Raw genomic sequence first — 18,232 nt, 5'->3', positions numbered from 1 at the left:
CCAGGGATTAGGGATACCAGCTAGACCGTCTCGGTCTGACCCCCGAGCTCTGCTGTCTACTAGCTGTAGCAAGGTAAGTCATCTGTCTGTGCCCCGGGTGTCCTAGGGAGTATAATAGAGCTATTTACATAAAAGAGCTTCCCAGATGGGGCCAGTGGCAAAGAATCTCCCTGCCAATGTAGGAGATGCGGGACACACGTGTTCGATCCTGGGTTGGGAAGATCCCCTGGAGGAGGAAATGGCAACCCACTCCAGTATTCTTGCCTCGATAATCCCATGGACAGAGGAGCCTGGCGGGCTGCAGTCCCTGGGGTAGCAAAGAGTCGGACATGACTGAGCATGCGTGCATTTATGTAAAAGGAAGTTAGGTCTCTGTGAGGACTGAACAAGTTCATCATGGGAACTGTTTAGGCAAAATGCAGTCCAGGGCCCATTGCTCAAAAAATGTCTGCTGTCTTTATTATAATTATTGGTGTCCAGGCTTCCGCGCCTAAATCCCGGGTCTCATAAACACTTTGCCACACCCTAACTCAAGGATTTACCAGTTTCTATGCCACTATACGCCGTTTCCGGTCCTCCCAAACCAGGGAAGGCTCTGCCAGCCCCCCAGCTGATAAAACCAAAAACCTGCATTCACACATCAGCAGTCCTGTTGACTTTAACCTCAATATAAATCTCGTCACTCACTGCTACCACCCTGCTCCAAGCCCCCACTGGTTCTCCAGGTCTCTGCTTCTGTGAACCTTCCTCCCTCGAGATCAAACTCTCACCAGCCAGCAGAGTAAACTTTGTAAAACACAAACCGGAACTCTATGGGCTTACATCTGCCATACTTTCAGTTTATGGGGAAAAAAAAAAAAACAACGAAATCACCAGGGTGTTTGAGACCCAACACACACTAACCCCACCAGCAACTTCACCTTTATTTCCCCCACCCACCTCCCGACACACGAGCTACTCTGACCTTCATTCTGCCCACAAACACCCCGAACTCATCCAGAACCTTTGCAAGGACCTCCTCACTGCGCACACAGCTGCCTCACCATTCCAGGGCAAAGGTCAGCTACTGAGAGAGGCCTTCTCGGAATAAACAGAAACCTCTCCACCACACTTGATGGCATTTCCCTGTTTGGTTTGCTTTATAGCTCTGATCACTATCTGAAATTCTTATCTGCTCTTCCATTTACTGGCGGCCTCCCTTACCTGGAATGGAAGCTCCGTTAGGACAAGGCAAGGCACCCACCTTGCTGGGCAGAACAAAGCCTGGAACGCAGACAGCACTCAATAAAGATGCTGAGTGCACAGCGGAGTGGGAGGAAGGGTCTGCCGGGGCCCAGTAGGTAAGCTGCCCCCAAGCCCACTCCTGAACCACACTGCCTGGGAAGCCTGATACTAGCATCTAGTCAGGAGAGCAACTGACAGCAGAAGAGCAGAAGGCTGCAACTTCTGATCCTAAAATACTCCTCGAAAAGCCACCTCAGTCTGATATTGACCCACAGACATTCTTTAACAGTCCCCAGCGTGAGTTTCCCAAAGTACTGTCTTTTGGGTGGATGCTCAAACCAACCCGGAGTGAAGTTTCAAGCAACCTCCTCTGAACCGCTCAAGTTCATTTCAAAAGGAGACAAACTGCCTCAGCTAATTGGCCTATCTTACGTCATTTCTAAAAGCTGGGAGAATGCAACTGCACAGGGGAAAAAATTCGGTGTTCAAAGGTTGCTGGAGGGTGTGTGTGTGTATGTGTTTTAACCAAAGAAAATCTGCTGATCTTTTTCCCTTAATTGGTTCTGGGAATCAACAACTGACCACAGGAGGGTAAGCGTTTGGAACAGCTTCTCCTTATTATCGAATCCTTGATTATAATGATTAAGCCTCGACTTGTGGTTCTACTAAACCTCACTGAGCAACCTCACAGGTCACGTGCACAACTGGGGCCCACTCCCCTCAGGTTAAGGCTGCGGCATGGAGTCATAAAATGCCATAAAACTAGCATCCAGGGAGGTCAGAGCGCAGAGAGACCTTCAACGTCACTGATAGCACCCCTTCATGACTCAGACAGGGAACTGAGATTATGCACACTGCCCGAGGTCAGTGCTAGGATCCGCGGGAGCCATCAGCCGAGTCCAGGGCTGTGTAATTGTGAGATCAGGGCCACCACCCAGGCACCACCCAGACAGGCAAGGCTGTGAGAACGCCCAGCTCTTCGTGAAGTAACATTGGTAAGTTTGATTTACGAACCCATTTCCAAAGCCACTCCCCAAAAGGGCTGAAAACATCCACAAGAATGCTGCTCGAATATGTCTTAAAAGCCTGCTGTGTGGGGCAGCAGGAATGCAAAGAAGACAAGGCATGTAGCTTTGGTGGCAGACACAGGTCATTACAAGGAGGCCAAAGTAATGACACAGGTGCCCCCGGAAACCAGGCAGGAGGGAAGGGAAGGCTGCCCAGGGGAACAGGAGCTCCTGAACTGCATCCCATGGGAGGAAGGTTGGGAGGCAGACAAAGAAGCCGAGAAAGAGGAACTCCCAGGAGACAGAGCACAGAAATGAAGACTCAGAGCCATGAAATGACGGGTAACCCAGGGCAGCGAAGCGCTGCCGAAATGCACAGTTCAGGCTGGGAAGGGACAGGAGATGAGGCGGGAGACAGAGCCAGGCTGTGCTCTGCCAGAGAGCAGCCACTGCGGCAGGCAGCCAGCCCTCACACCAGAGCTCTCCCACCAGGAACCGAGCCACCCATCACACCAGAGCTCTCCCACCAGGAACCGAGCCACCCATCACACCAGAGCTCTCCCACCAGGAACCGAGCCACCCATCACACCAGAGCTCTCCCACCAGGAACCGAGCCACCCATCACACCAGAGCTCTCCCACCAGGAACTGAGACAGGACTCCAAGGAGACGGGGCAGAGGTGTTTGGGCCTCTCCCACAAAATAGCCAAGAATGACAACACCCAGCAGATTTGACTGGGTGCTGTCTGTGAAACAGACACTGTTCCCACCACTTTATACACAGTAACCCATTACATCTTCGCACACATGAGGTGGGGACTGTTAGTCCTTTGTACAGATGAGCAAACTGAGGTCCAATAAGGCTGAAGAACTTGTCCCAGGCGTCACAGCTAAGAGGTGTATCTCCTAACCACCCTACACACTTTTCCATCAAGCAGGCACTAACACACCAACGGGAGGGGCGGCGGGAGGCACAGACCCACGTGGGCCTCCCGGGCCCCACACCCTGCTCGCCACCTGCCCTCCTGCTCCAGAAACCAAGTCAGCTCACATCTAGAATTCCATGACGCCAACCTCTCTGCCCAACTACAGATGGAGGCAGGCTCTTGAATGCAAGCATCAGACCTCAGTCTTTCAAAGACCCAGAGCAAACATCTGACTGACTGATAGAAAACCAAGGGTCCTCCCAGGTCTCTGGGAAAGAGCCCAGCCAAGGAGAGAGGGGGCAGAGATGACAGAATCCGTCTCCCCGTGTACTTTTCCAGCCCCAGAAGGACCACTGGACCTGGAGTCGGGAGTGGGAGAAGACAGCCCACGTTCACTCTGCTATGACCCATCATTTCGCCTCTCTCGTCTTGCATTTCTTTAGCTGTAAAGTGGGTAGATTTCTCCAATCCAACCTGAATTCAAAAATAACAATACTTGGACTTCCCTGGTGGTGCAGAGGATAAGAATCCACCTGCCAGTGCAGGGAACAAGCGCTCAATCCCTAGTTGGGGAAGATTCCAGGTGCTGAGAGGCAACTAAGCCTGTGTGCCACCCGTACTAAAGCCCACGCCTAGAGCCCACAGTCCGCAACAAGAGATGAGCCCACTCGTGACAACTAGAGAAGAAGGCCAAGCAGCGAAGAAGACCCAACGCAACTAAAAATAAATACATAAAATTTTAAAGTAATAATCTCTGACAACCTAGCAACACTTATTGAACTCTGTAAAGTATACATCCTTTCATCTAACAATTATGCACCTTGAACTTTATCTTAAAGAAATGTCTGCACAGGTGTGCAAAGTAATATGGACAAGGATATTCAATCTAACATGAATCAGTGCTTCAAAAAACTGGAACAATTTAAATGTCCAGCGAAAGGAGAATGGTGAAATAAGTAAATCACGGTGTATCCAGTACGAGGGAACCCAGGGCACCAGTACCAATGCTAAAATACATCTACACGGATTGACACAGCAGAGGTCCAGGGCTGGGTGTTAAGTGCAGAAAAAGCAGAGGGTGAAGCAATTCATACAGTAATTTACATAGAAGTAATTTATGTAGGAGCCCTCTTTCCAAGAATGATAAATAGATGCTGGTATGGGAAGAGAAAAAGTAAGGACAACCTAAAACTGTTCATGTGGGGGCTTCCCCGGGGGTCCAGCAGTTAGGACTCTGAGCTTGCACTGCAGGGGGCAACCCCTGGTGTGGGAACTAAGATCTCACTAGTTGCATGGATGTGGCTAAATAAATAAATACACTAAAATTGTTCACGTCTGGTATTACCTGGAAGGAATGAAGGAAAAGACACATTTTTTATTCTTGAGTTCTTCTACATATTCAACACGTCACAGACAGACAAAACAAGGCCGTGTCGTGGTCAAAGTCAGGCAGGTCACACTAAAGGCGCCTCAGAGGCCTCCCTAGCTTCCATCTCAGGCCAGGCAGTCAAGAGCCCAGGTCACATCCTCAGAGTTTCAGCAGCTCCTTTCCAGCCTTCACCGCTGCTCGTCTGACTCAAGCTCCCCAAGTCCACCCTGAGTCGGCTGACAGCCCCTCCAACTATCTGTCTCCCTGAAATGGGTATGGATTGTGGAAGGACAGGTGAGGAGAGCCATCAGGCTGTAGAAGCCACACTTCCAGGAATCAGTCTGGAATGTACTGCAACTAGGCGTAACACCTTCCGCCTGCTACATGACAAATTCATGCCCTGTGGTTCTTGGAAACAGAAATACCAAATCTCTCCCAACTGAGTCAAATTCTTTGGGATCCAGAAGTTGCAGCCTAGATAAGGAAATTCTTCTAAACTGTGATAAGCAAGAAAAAAATTCATATTCCATCTAACTTGTAGAAATTCAGAATATTTTACACTAAGACACATACAAACACACACACACAAGATCAGATCTCCTGAAATACCACATGCAACGGTAAATTACCACCCCCGTCCTCTAAATCACACCCGAGAAAATAAATGGACATCCAGCAGTGTCTCCTCACGCTAACTGAGATCTGGCCCATGAGCTCACTGCCCTCACAACTATCACACGAAGTGGAAAACAAACGTCTAGGCCCAGATTCCCGGGGAAACCGTGGAACAGGCAAAATTCCTTCAGACTTCTGTGAGCAGAGAAGCCCTCAGCCTCACTGGATCCACGCCCTCATAAGCCATGGCTCAGCGGGACCGTGGTTGGGATTTCTGTCATCACTGCAAAGAACTGTTGACACTGTTATTTCTGACCCTCTTGTGTAAGTATCAGCTACCCTTTACACCTCCCCAAAATTCAAGCCTGTGTAAGGGGTCCTTTTTGAGGAAATCCCAAGTACCTTGAGTTGGGAAGATCCCCTGGAGAAAAAAAATGGCAACCCACTTCAATATTCTTGCCTGGAGAATTCCACGGACAGAGAAGCCTGGCAGGCTACAGTCCATGGGGGCTGCAAAGAGCTGGACATGAGTGAACGACTGAATACCACCAAGTACCCAAGTACCACAGTTACAGCAGCCGCAGTTTCTGGTAGAGGTGATAACGCTCTGAAAGTTACGAGGAGGGACCAGGGCTCCCCCTTCTCCCCAAAAGGCCCTGGGAAGAAGGAATGGGGGCTGTGGAAATGGGCTTATTTTGCCATGTTACCAGCATGACTCAACTCTGTCAATGCGGGGACAGGTTTGTTCAGGGAACAGCTTTACTTTTTCTCAAAGAGCTGTTTTTAAAAAAAGAGATTTCAGCAACGAGTTCACTTCAAATGACTCTGGAAGTCTAAATGCTGCAAGCATCAGTGCTGCAAAGCATCAGCAGAGGAGGATGAAACTGGATTCCCTGGTGAGGTACAGGCGTTGCTAAGCTCATGTCACTGGGGCAAAAAGAACCCACGGGGTCTCCAGCATCACTGTGGCTACAATATTATCAACTCCATAACCACATTCACTGAAACCCAAAAGAAAGTCAGCACCTCAGGCCTTCCATCTTTCTCCTGAGTTAATGTCCAGTATGCTGTTTAGCGAGCAATTGACAAATTCAATGCCAACATGCCCCACGACGGCGGAAAACACATCCACGACAAGCATGCGGATGTTCTGTGCGCTGTGACTCCCAGCACTGACGAGGGGCTCGGGCGGTCAGCACGACATGGCAAGGGGAGCGGGAGGAAGAGCGCTGGATCAGACGCCCGAACATCCCTGAGGGCACAGCTCACCCCGGGGCGCCAGACCTCCGCAGCCTCACTGCCTCCTCTGCCCCGCTCCGGAACCACCTCTCCAGAACTGAGGCCCACCTGCTCAGACCCGGCCCGGCCCCGCTCCAGTCCTGCTCGACCACCCAGGCACCCCTCGCGCTGGCTACCCGGGAAGGACAGGCTCTGGGGACCGCGATGGCTCTTCTCCTTCCCTCTAAGGTGAGCATCACCCCCTGAAGCCTCCCCTCCGCCCCCCAGAGAGCGAGCTGCCTCCAAACTGTAACAGGGCCAGGCCCCGCCCCCGGTGCCAGTGACAGGGGCCTGGAGGCGGGGCCTGGCTCCCCGGCTGACCGGGGCCAAGTTCCCTGCACGAGCCTCCGGGACCACTCCTTAAATACCTCTCGGTGCCCGCACGGGCAAAACTGGAATTATAAGGGCTAAAGTGAGTGGTGATTCCATTTAAGGGAAATAATTTCCAGAGAGCACTTAATGCAGTGTCTGGCGCTCATTCAAATATCAGTAATTATTATTAATAAGTACCAGATACTGAATGTTTCTAATCAAAGACCCTCCAGTGTCCACCAACCTAGGGCAAATTACAACCACCCCACCAGGCCTCAGTTTCCTCACCTGTAAAGCGTCGGCGTGGAGGGAGGAAAGGTGGGGGGCTGGGCTAACACAGAACAGAGTCAGGAAACAGCTAAGTGCTCAGCTGGGTCACAGGACAGGCTCTCTGCAGAAGGAGAACTGGGCTCCCTAAGGAGAAGCGGGTCAGGCTCTAAGGGGCAAGCACTCTCTTGGACGCCCTTCCTCCTGGGCTTGCCTTAAATTATTTTTGTTGTAACATTACTTGCTGAGCTGTGCTCAGTCGCTCAGTCATGTCCCACTCTTTGCGACCCCGCGGACTGCAGCCCACCCGGCTCCTCTGTTCATAGGGATTCCCCAGGCAAGAAGACTGGAGTGGGCTGCCATGCCCTCCTCCAGGATAATGTTACTTAAAGTCTGTCCAAATATAACGCTTTATATGCTTTAGCCCTTATAAAACTATAAGGTGAGACAATGTAAAAATCAGATTTTAAAAAAAGCAACAAAAAGAGAACTCAGCATGTACTGAGCAGGACAGGCAATGACAACGCGACTGTGTACCAGGCACGGCTGCACGTGTATGAACTATACCACCGCCTCCGAGCGGGCTCCCAGGGGCCCTGCGTGGCCACCCACCACGGGGCAGGGAGCCCTCAGCCGTCCATCTGTCGCTCTCCTCTAGCGGACTGCCCTGAAACCCCATCCATCAGCTCCCAGCCCTCATCTGATCCCAAGAGACGACTTCAGCACTAAGTCCACATCTGTCCTTTCTCCCTTGGCTACAGCGGAAAGAGTGCACGAGGGAAGAGCGTGCACATCAGCAGGAGATCCTTACGGCACAACGCACTTGTGAGGGCACCTACATTTTACAGAATCTATGATTCCTCTAATTATTACTTAAAAGGATATTAAAAATTTAATTTTTTTTTCAAATTCCCAGTAAATTGCCTTTAAACTCCAGTTGAAAAGACATTGTTTCCTCAAAAATCAAGAGAATATTATATTTTGGTGAAAGAAGAGAACAATTGTATAGATATTACAAATTTGTTATATGAAAAAAAATAGTTTCCTAATAAAAGTGCCTTAGCATAATATCCAGAAATCTTAAACACTGCAGACCTAACTGTGAGTGCTCTGCATGCATCCTGTTTCATCCCCAGAAAGTGAACGTGAAGTCACACAGTGTCTGACTCTTTGCGACCCCATGGACTGTAGCCTACCAGGGTCCTCCATTCATGGGATTTTCCAGGCAAGAGTGCTGGAGTGGGTTGCCATTTCCTTCTCCAGGGGATCTTCCCAACCCAGGGATCGAACCCGGGTCTCCTGCATTGCAGGCACAGAAACCACCCTATAAGGCAGACGCCACCATGACACAGGAGGAAAGCAAGGCTCGAGGAGAGAATGCAGGTGACGCAAGAGCAGCCCCCGAGCTGACGCGGGCAGCCTCGCCCCTGCTGCTTCACGGCGGGACCCAGCGACAGGAGGGACGGAGACAGGCTGAGTCCCTGAACCTGTGAGCCCGGACAAACCACGGGCCCGGCCTCCAGCAAAGGAACTGCTGGCGAGAGGAGCCACTGCACACTCAAACACAGTGGGCTGAAGACAAGGCGGGCTAATTCCCAACAGATCCCAGCTGACGAGCCTGCAGTCACATTCACAGAAACTATGTTTACAATGCATGAAGATGACTTCAGAAAGACAAGATAGTCCAAGTGTCCCGCATGGGGGAACTCCCTGGCAGACCAGTGGTTAGGACTCGGCGTTTTCACTGTTGGGGGCTCAGGTTCAATGCCTGGGGCTGGGGGGTGGGGGGAATAAGATCTTGCAAACCTCCCGGCAAAAAAAAAAATAAACCGTCCGGCACAGAAGAGACAGAAAACAAAAGCAGGCAGGATGGGACACTGGACTCGGAACGTCTTTTCCAGTTCTGACAGACCAGTGCACAGGAGAAGCTAGGTGTGGGAAGGGCAATCACGATGGTGAAGAAACAGCACGGTGTCCCTGCGACGGCGTGTAAGGACACATCCAGGCAACAGGCGTGCCCGCGGTGTCCCAGACACTGTCCTCAGTTCAGCCACGAACTGAAACTCCCCTGCCCATGTGGCGCTTAAGCTCTGGTTGAGGAGACAAAGAATGAGTAAGTGAGGACCCAGTCTGGAGTCAAGGGGTGATAAGTGCTCTAAGGGCTAGGAAAAGAATAAAGCAGGATCCCAGAGAGAAGGAAGGGTGGGGGCAGATGGCATCTGGCAATCGTGGAACCATCAACTGAGCTCTAAGCAGAGGGGACATGATGAAACTCAACTCTTTAACCTAGAAAGGCTTGAGAGCACTCGCTGCAAGTGTCTGCTGCCTGGTAGACCAGGCCCTGCAATGGTCCAAAGAGACCACAGCAAACACACATTTGAAGGCATCTGAGAATCGTGCACACCGAGGGGAAAACTGATGGTGTCAGGAACGCAGAGAGGCAGGCAGGAGAGGCAAAAAAAACCACTGCACCATGTGGATGACCGTCGCTTCTGAAGACCTGACTGTTCTCTGACTACATTAGAGAAGGCCAGGGGCCACAGCAGTGATGAGCTTCAAGGGACAAGAAGCAGAGGAGGATCTGCATCAGACTTGGCAACCTTCATTCAGCAGAAGAACAGGGGTTTATGAGCAGGACCCACTGGACACACAATTCATGCTCCCAAGGGCGCACCTCAAGGTGTCTCGTTAACATACATCCCAAAGGGATGGGGCCGGGCAAGGGGACCAGCCAGAGGAGGGGACGGGGTGAGGAGGTGGAAGGTGAGGACTGAGTCCCCTGCAGCCATGAGAGGCTATCTGTGGGTGTGGCCACTGCTGAGGGCACCGATGCAGGTTCAGCAAGAGGTCAGCAATTAGGTCAGTAACCACCGCTGAGCTGAGTCTGATGACTGGGGTGCCCGCTCCACCCACACCCACCGCACTTGCACTAAAGTCACTGTCTCCCCACAAAGCTGCAAACTGCTCAGAGGACTCACATTTTCTTTAATCTCTGTATCCCCCACAACTAGCAAAATCCTGGAGGGTCAATAAAGGCTCGACTGAGACCAAGCTTTCATGACAAGAATAAACCAGAGGGCCGAATAACTGAGGGTCTGATGGGGGTGAGAAGCCCACGAGGACAGCTTCCTGTTCAGTTGGCAGATGCATGGCGGGGGAGGCAGGTGGGGGTGGCCAGAGTGATCAGATCTCACTGGCTGAATGGCCCTGAAAATCACTTCAATCCTGAGTCTCGCTTTGGAAAACAAGGGGACTGGAGCAAATTAGAGGTTGCAGAACTTCAGGGAGAGGAGATGCTTTTCATGATGCTGAAGGCCAAGGTGTGTGTGCACCTTTGCTGTTGGGTTGGGGGACCAAGGCTGCAAACAAACTGCAGAGGGGAGAAGGTACCACAGGTATGGCCACCAACCCAAGGACCCTGAAGGCGTGCGTGTCAGCAAAAGGGGCCCCCTGGTGACATGGGGTGATATGGCAGGTAAGGGGACGACGGGCTGGGGGAGGTCAGGCCAGCGGTGAGCAGCACCAAGGAGCCCAAGGTCTCAAAGACTGTGAATGAAACACCGGTGTTTTCAAGGCTGTTGCTGGAGTCTGGCTTGCACACACCCAGGCACACAAGAAGGCAGGGAGAAACATTTTACACAACTTGAAAACTATAAAACTACTTTAAGAGCTGTAAGAGCAATTATCCATAAGCAAGATCTCTTATAACCTTTGAAAAGCCTTTTTTTACCATATTTACTGAGGGCAATCCAACTGTATTTTGAGCTTCTGAGAAGTTTCCATTTAGAATCAGTAGAAATACCTGACACATCCAAACTCCATAATTTCCTATACCAAGCTGGATCCCGGAACATTACAGAAAACCCATAAACGTTGTGGAAGGCAGTAAAAAGCCAATCCAGTCACAGGAAATCTTCCAGTGCTACAAAGGAAAACAAACAAACAAAAACACCACAAAGAGCCCTGAAACATTTCTGGTCGAACAGCTTTTCACTCAAGCTTTAATAACTTCATTCTGAAGCCCTTGAAAAATATTAAATTACATATTCGATATTCCTGACAGTAGAAAATGCCTAAAACTTATTACAACTTAAGGCAGTAAGTGAGCTCATGACTTTTAAGTCAAATTTAAGGCAGCTAAAGGCCAGATAAAACCATGTGTTTGAAAATGCCTGCAAAATAATAAATGCCTGAGGGAATTGGATGGCTTTTCTGCTTCTAAGCTAAACAAAGCTTGGGGGGGGGGGGGTAGATGTGCAAAGATCCTAGTGAAAATAATCCCCCCTCAACTGCACAGAGCAAACCATCCAATCACTTCTAACCCGGGACCAAGGAAAGTTAATCCAGGAATAATAACAACACTTGAAATATTGAGGAAAAACACAGTTCTGTTTAAAACGCTCTGCCGGGCCGGAGGACGAATCGGGTCATTCTAACAGGCCAGAACATTTGACTGCTGAGTGTTTTTGTGACCACGTCTCGGCTTTGTGTTAACAAAGGGTCCAGCAGGAGGACGCTCGGGCCTTCAGGTCTGGCCCCGCTGCCAGCAGCCTCCGCACTTCCTGCACACCTTCGGATCAAGCGCCCCGACTTCCTGCAGAGCCCTGGATGCTGGGCTACTTTCCTCCTTCGGGCTCTCTCAAGCTAATTTCCCCAGGCAGGCTCGAAGCGTAAAAGTTTCACAGTCCCCGAGCGACCTTCCATTAAAGCACAATCAGCATGTGTCGCTTCGACAGGTCTGGCCGGGTAGGGAGATTAATGTACCGAAAACAACTCAGAAGAGGTAAATGCAACCCCTGCAAAGGCAGCAATCAGCAGGCTGAACGCCGCCGCTCCGAGAGCCCGGCGGCAAGGCCGGCCCGCCCGGCAGAGGCTCTGCCGGCATTCGCCGCGGTTCCTTTCGCGCAACAGGTCCACGCAGAGCCGGGCACCTGCCCACAGCTCAGCCGGGGCAGCCCCCGCCAACCCCGCCCCGCCCCGCGTGGCCCGTCCTGGAGCCCGGGCGGGTGGGCCGGCCAGCCACGGCTCTTCCCCCCGACGAGGCCGGGAGCACATTCCTTGGGAGATGCCGAGATAGCACGGCCAGCCAGCGCGCTGCCCGCCTCCTCCTCCCGGCCCTGCCCGGGCCGGTGGGGAACCGCGCCCCGGCCGGAGATCGCGGCATGGCGGGGCCGAGGGGAACGGCCCCGGGAGCCGGACGCCGGGCCGGGCTCTCCCAGCCAGGCACCGTCCTGGGCCGCCTGGCCCCGCACTCGCCCGCTCACAGGTGCCGGGCTCTGGTCCCTAGACGTGTATCTAGACGGCGTCTCCACAAAGCGCACACACTCCGGCAACCATAGAAGGTCGCTCCGTACAGAAAGAAAAGGAACTCTGAGGAGGAAGCAGCAGGTGAGCGCAGGTAGATTTCGTGACCGCGGGACCTGGCGGCCAGGTCCCCAGATGGCCAAGGGGACGGAAGGGGGAGCGGAAAGGAGAGGACGGGGCGGCAGGGCGCGCAGGTGAGGCCGCACTCACCTCCGGCAGCTCGCGGAGCTGGTTGGCGTCCAGCAGCAGCTCCTCCAGGCTGCGGGCGTAGCGGTAGACCTCCTCGGGCACGTAGAGCAGCGAGCAGTGGCGCCTGTCGATGGTCTCCACATGACGGTTGCACCGCCACAGCGGGATGCAGTGGAACATCGCCGCCCGCCGCCGGAGCCCGCGCCGCCGAGACCCGGGCTCCGCGCCCGCCCGGCGGCCGCGCTCCGCCCGCCGCGCACCCGCGCGCCCGCCGGCCCCAGGACTCGCTCGCTGGCGCTTCGCGCCAGGCTCCGGACTCGCCGCCGCGCGCAGGCACCTCGGCGGGAGCCCCGCCCACCCAGCGCCACCGCCGCTTCCGACGCGCCCCGCCCACCGCGGGCCCCGCCCACCGCGGGCCCCGCTTCCGACAGGCCGCCGCCGCCTCGCCACTGCGCATGCGCGCCGGAGTTGGGGGCGCGCGCGGGGCTGCTCGGGCCTGGGGGCCGCTCCGCTCGGGGCTTTCCCGGCGGCCCGGAACCCGAAGGCCGGCGCCGCGGCAGCCGGACGCTGGCGGTGCGCTCCCCGCGCACCCCGGCTCGGGCTGGGCCCCGGGGCGTGTCTGGGGAGCCCCTTTGAGGGAGTGCGGCGGGGAGGGGCCGCGGCGGGCGGCGGGACAGCTTCTGAGGTAGCTGCGCGTACCTCGTTCTCCGGCTCCCCTCGCCCCGAAACCGCTTTCCCTTCCGGGGTCGGGAGGCGCCGCCCTGGAGCGTACTTTGCGCGCCCTGGGCGCCCCTGAGCTCCAGGTTCCGGGCGCGTTTGAGGCGTCGCCGCCGCGCGACTTTTCTGCCGCCCGCTCCCCGCCCCCGGCGTGCGCGATGCTCCGGCGGCCCCACAGGTGAGCGGGCTGCCCCCCGGCCCTGCCCTCCAACCCGCGGGCACCGCCTGCAGGCCGCCGTAGCGTCCTCGGTAACCTTCGTCTCTCCACGCAGTGAAAGGAGACCCTTTTTACCACACCGCCAAAGACATAGACGTCAGGGAGTCTGCGAGACCCTCATAGAGGGGATGGCACCCCGTGGGCAGCCCACAGACACAAACGAGCAGGCAAAGACGGGTTTCTGAGCCCATTGCAGCCCGGCCGGACGTTGGCCCCTGGGGACCAGCCTGGACTGGAGGGAACAGCGGGGGAGGGGGGCGGGGGGCCGCCAGGTGAGCATCCTCCGTCTGGCTCTTGCGTTTCTCCACCAACACCTAGTCTCTTGCAAAGGGTAGATTGCAGCCCCAGAAGGAGTAGCTGGGAGGACCCAAGAGGCTCACTACTGGGTGACCATGACCTTGCCCCTGATTCGTATCAGAGGACTAGGGCCAGCACCCTGAACTTCCCCTCTTCTGTCTCCGAATAACCACACTGGCTCCTTGGCAAAAGGTTGCTGACCAGGTCAAAGCCAATCATATTGATGGGTTGTTTCCTCGGGGTCGACTCTGACTATGACCTCTAGTACTCAAGCTCTCCCCACCAGGCTCTACCACCCCGCCCCCAAACTGCGGAAGCTAGTCAAGGAGTCTGAAGTCAAGGAATCCACACTTCTGCAGAAGACTGAGCGCTGAGCGTGCAGTGGTCAAAGCAAATTTGGGTCTGAAACTAGTTTTTGCAAGGTATAAGTGGTCTCGGTTCCAACTGTGCATGGGACAGTCTTTGTGGGGTGAGTGGGGAGAACAGTTCATCATTTCAACTCTGCTAGGAGAGCTTTTCACTTCCCAGTCAGTGAGGAAGGTCCAAGTACCATGGCCTTGTCTGTTTCTACCCTGGCATTATCACCTTAACTCTAATTCCAGTCAGTCCCTTAACTCCACTGCCCTACCCAGTCCACCTTGTCTTTTGTTTGTCCTGGCTTGATTTCTGCATTCTCAAGGGAGGTTACCTGGACTTTGAACCTCAGTCACCCTTCCTTTATTCTCGAATTCCAGAAACCCACTTTGTGACACCTTTGGTGGGGAGACTGGTTCCTGTCTGAGAGCTAGGTCTAAAAAAGTAAGCAAGTCACTGGCCTTCTAAGTTTTCCAAGTGCTTAAAAATAATAATAAAAATAAAGGCGATCTGGCCCCCTCATCTTCATCTTCTGTTGATTTCCAGAATTATCACACTAGGTTATTATCATAAACACCAAAAGTTTTAGGCTGATCTTTTTAAGACTCCAAACCTCAAGAAGCGTTCTCAATGTGCCTCTCCATGGCACTTACACTTCCATATATTAGATTATTTTTACTTAATCTCCAAAAGATTGTGACTTTTTAGACCACAGGTACTGTTTCACTTGCTCTGTAGACCCCAACAACTACCATAGCCCTATATGTACACTGAATGATCAAATTGCCTTGAATCTTTGGAAAGCCACTGGCAGAATTCTTGAATTTCCTCATTTTCAAAGATCTGCCAAGAATCTGAAACGTTAGTGTGGTAATAGAAAATGAAAACACTTTGTGAAGTGGAGAATTAGAAAATCAATTCTTTATCTTCCTGAAGAGTTTGAGAGTTTCCCTACTGACAAAAATTCTAATTTCTTTCCTTCTGTGTAAATGTTTTGACTCAAGTTAAAAGGTAAATAACCATAGAAATCTAATTTTGTTTGGAATAATGCAATTAATTTTCAATGTGACCACTTTTCACATCCTTTGGGGCTAGAGAAGTCCAACTTTCAGCTTTGTTGAATTAGATAGGTTTCACTTTTATAAGCCTCAGTTTTATCAGTGCAAATGAGGACAATGGTCCATCTTATTTAATCCTGAGTTGTTATCAGGATTAAATAAGATGATGTAAGTAAAATGATTCAGAGAAGGCGATGGCACCCCACTCTAGTACTCTTGCCTGGAAAATCCCATGGACAGAGGAGCCTGGTACGCTGCGGTCCATGGGGTGGGGAAGAGTCAGACACGACTGAGCGACTTTATTTCACTTTTCACCTTCATGCATTAGAGAAGGAAATGGCAACCCACTCCAGTGTTCTTGCCTGGAGAATCCCAGGGACGGGGGAGCCTGGTGGGCTGCCGTCTACAGGGTCACACAGAGTCGGACACAACTGAAGTGACTTAGCAGCAGCAGCAAGTAAAATGCTCAGCAGAGTGTCAGGTACACATCTATTCAATCAATAAATATTCACTATGTACTAGTTGGTCTATGTAATCAACATCTGTTTTGGATCACTCACTTTGGAGAAACCAGCAGCTGTGTTGTGTAGCCCCATAGAGAGACCCACGCGACTATCTTGCCCAGAGCTAAGTGAGTCAGTAGACTTGGAAGCCAACCCTCCTGTCTCAGTCATGCCTACAAATGATTACAGAACCAGCCAATCCCCTATCTGCAACAGCATGATAGACCTGGACCCAGGACCACTTTAAGCGGCTCCTGAACTCCTAACTCTCAGAAACTGTATAAAACAAATGTTTCTTATTTTCAGCTGCTCATATTTGGGGTAATTTGTTACACAGCGACAGATAGCTTGTAAATGTACTTATCACGCTCCCCAGATGGTACTCCAGACAAATCTTGTTAAGAACGATAAATGCTCCATTAATGGTGGTATTGTTGCCCTATTATTATTTCTTTGGCGATGATGGTTGTCATTGACAGTGAAAGTCCAAAGCGATAGCTGATAAGATGGGGCCAAATGAGAATTCAGAGTTTTGAGCATGGGAATTTTAAAGGGAGACACCACCCCTTCACTAGAATGACTAAGAAGTAAAAGACTGACAGTCTCAAGTGTTACTGAAGGTAAGGAGCAACTGGAACTCAGGCTTTGCTTGTAGGGGTATAAAATAATAAAAACCACTTTTGGAAAACAATTTTTAAGTTTTTTATCAGCATATACCTGTCTTGATGATCCAGCCATTCTACCCCCAGGTAGAATGAATGAAAAAAATGAAAGCTTATTTCCATACAAAGCCTTGTTTAGAAGTGTTGGTACCAATTTTGTTAAAAATAGCCAAAACTAGAAACCATCCAAATAGTCATCAATAGATAAATGAATGACAAAGTGTACTACATTGAAACAATAGAAAAACAACAATAAAAAGGAATTTTGTTCCTTTTCTACTACTTTCCTAATGTTAGTAATACTTGCAACAACGTGAATGAATTTCAGAAACAGCATGCTTAGCAAAAGCAGAGCCATACACAAAAGACTATATACTGTTTGATTCCTTTTATATACATATAAATTCTAGACAATGCAAACTAATATACTGCAGTACAACCTAGGTCACTGGTTACCTGCAGTCAGAGATTGGAGTAGAGATATGGACAGAAAAATTGATGCCAAAAGGCATATCAAACAGGGAAATTAAATCTTACAGGCAATGCAATGCTGGAAGAAATTCGCATAAGAATCACATAGCCCTCTCGGAGACTTATACCTCAGTTCCCCCAAGCTTGAATTTAAGGATTTTTTCTAGAGATTATACATCTTCACTGTAAGGGAAAGACATTCAAATCATTCAAGAAGCCTGAGAACCTAAATAATCTAAGGGATAAATCTGTTTAGAATTTAGCCACCTTTATAATCAGCACTAAAGTCACCACCCTAAGATCCCTTTGACTTCCTGTTGTGTGTGCGTGCTTAGCAGCTCAGTCATGTCTGACTCTGCGACCCCATGGACTGTAGCACATCAGGCTCCTTTGTCCATGGGGATTCTCCAGGCAAGAAGACTGGAATGGGTTACCATGCCTTTCTCCAGGGGATCTTCCCAACCCAGGGATGGAATCCAGTGTCCCGCATTGCAGATGGATTCTTTACCATCTGAGCCAGCAAAAAAGTTGATTTCCTGTACATTAATATTCTATCCTCATCTCATATTTTATTGGGAATATTTAACAAATTTAGTCTTTTATTAAATGTGGGTCGTTTTCCTGTCTCTTCTTATGCCTAGTAATTTTTAACTTTATCCTAGGCATTATGAATAATAGTGTCTCTGGATTCTGTTATATTCCTCCAAAGAGAACTAATTTTGTTTTGTTTTAGCACACAGTCAACTTGGATGAAATCAAACTCCAAACTCTTGTAGTCCATTCAAGATAAAAAAAAAAAAAACTACCATATACTTAGTGATTTATAAACAACAAAAATGTATTTCTCACAGTTCTTGAGGTAGGGAAGTCCAAGACCAAGGCACCAGTGGATATGATGTCAGGTAAGGACCTGCTTCCTGGTTCACAAATGATCATCTTTTCACTGTGTTCTCACACGGTATAAGGAGACCAGGGGAGCTCTCTGGGGTCTCTTCTATAAGGGCCCTAATCCTATTCATGAGAGTGCCACCCTCATGATCTAATGACCATATCCAGTTGCTCTACTTCCATATACCATCATATTGGGAATTACACTTCAAGATGTAAATTGAGGGGAATACCTACTCAATCTATAGCATCTTATCTTCTCTGCTGGATGTAGCTGAAATTTTGTGTTGAGTTACTTTATTCTTAACTGTGATTCTTGGAAACTGAAGTGCACATGCATAATGAAAGGTCAGCCAGAGATAGGGACGGAGCTGATGCAGAGTTGAGAGCACCCACTGCCACTTGGGGGCTGCCTTTACCACTCACGCAGTGAGGAATCCGCCTGAAGTACAGGAGGCACAGGGGATGCAGGTCCAATCCCTGGGTCAGGAAGAGTCCCTGCGGAAGGCAGTGGCAACCCGCCCCAGTGTCCTTGCCTGGAGAGTCCCAGGGGCGGGGGAGCCTGGTGGGCTGCC

At 51.1% G+C, this 18,232-nt stretch overlaps 1 protein-coding gene across 1 annotated transcript in view; it reads right to left on the bottom strand.

The window, feature by feature from the left end:
- LRRC1 (leucine rich repeat containing 1) overlaps positions 1-12,670 on the bottom strand; it is a 130,745-nt gene extending 118,075 nt beyond the window's left edge. Inside the window, exon 1 of the mRNA XM_052649245.1 lies at positions 12,512-12,670. Within this exon, the coding sequence (XP_052505205.1) occupies positions 12,512-12,670 (159 nt within the window). The remainder of the gene's footprint in view (positions 1-12,511) is intronic.
- Between the last annotated feature and the right edge of the window lie 5,562 nt (positions 12,671-18,232).

The sequence above is a fragment of the Budorcas taxicolor genome, chromosome 11 (assembly GCF_023091745.1).
Source record: "Budorcas taxicolor isolate Tak-1 chromosome 11, Takin1.1, whole genome shotgun sequence".
NCBI lineage: Eukaryota > Metazoa > Chordata > Mammalia > Artiodactyla > Bovidae > Budorcas > Budorcas taxicolor.
The sequence above is the reverse complement of the archived record's forward strand: the minus strand, read 5'-3'. Positions and strand labels throughout refer to the sequence as shown.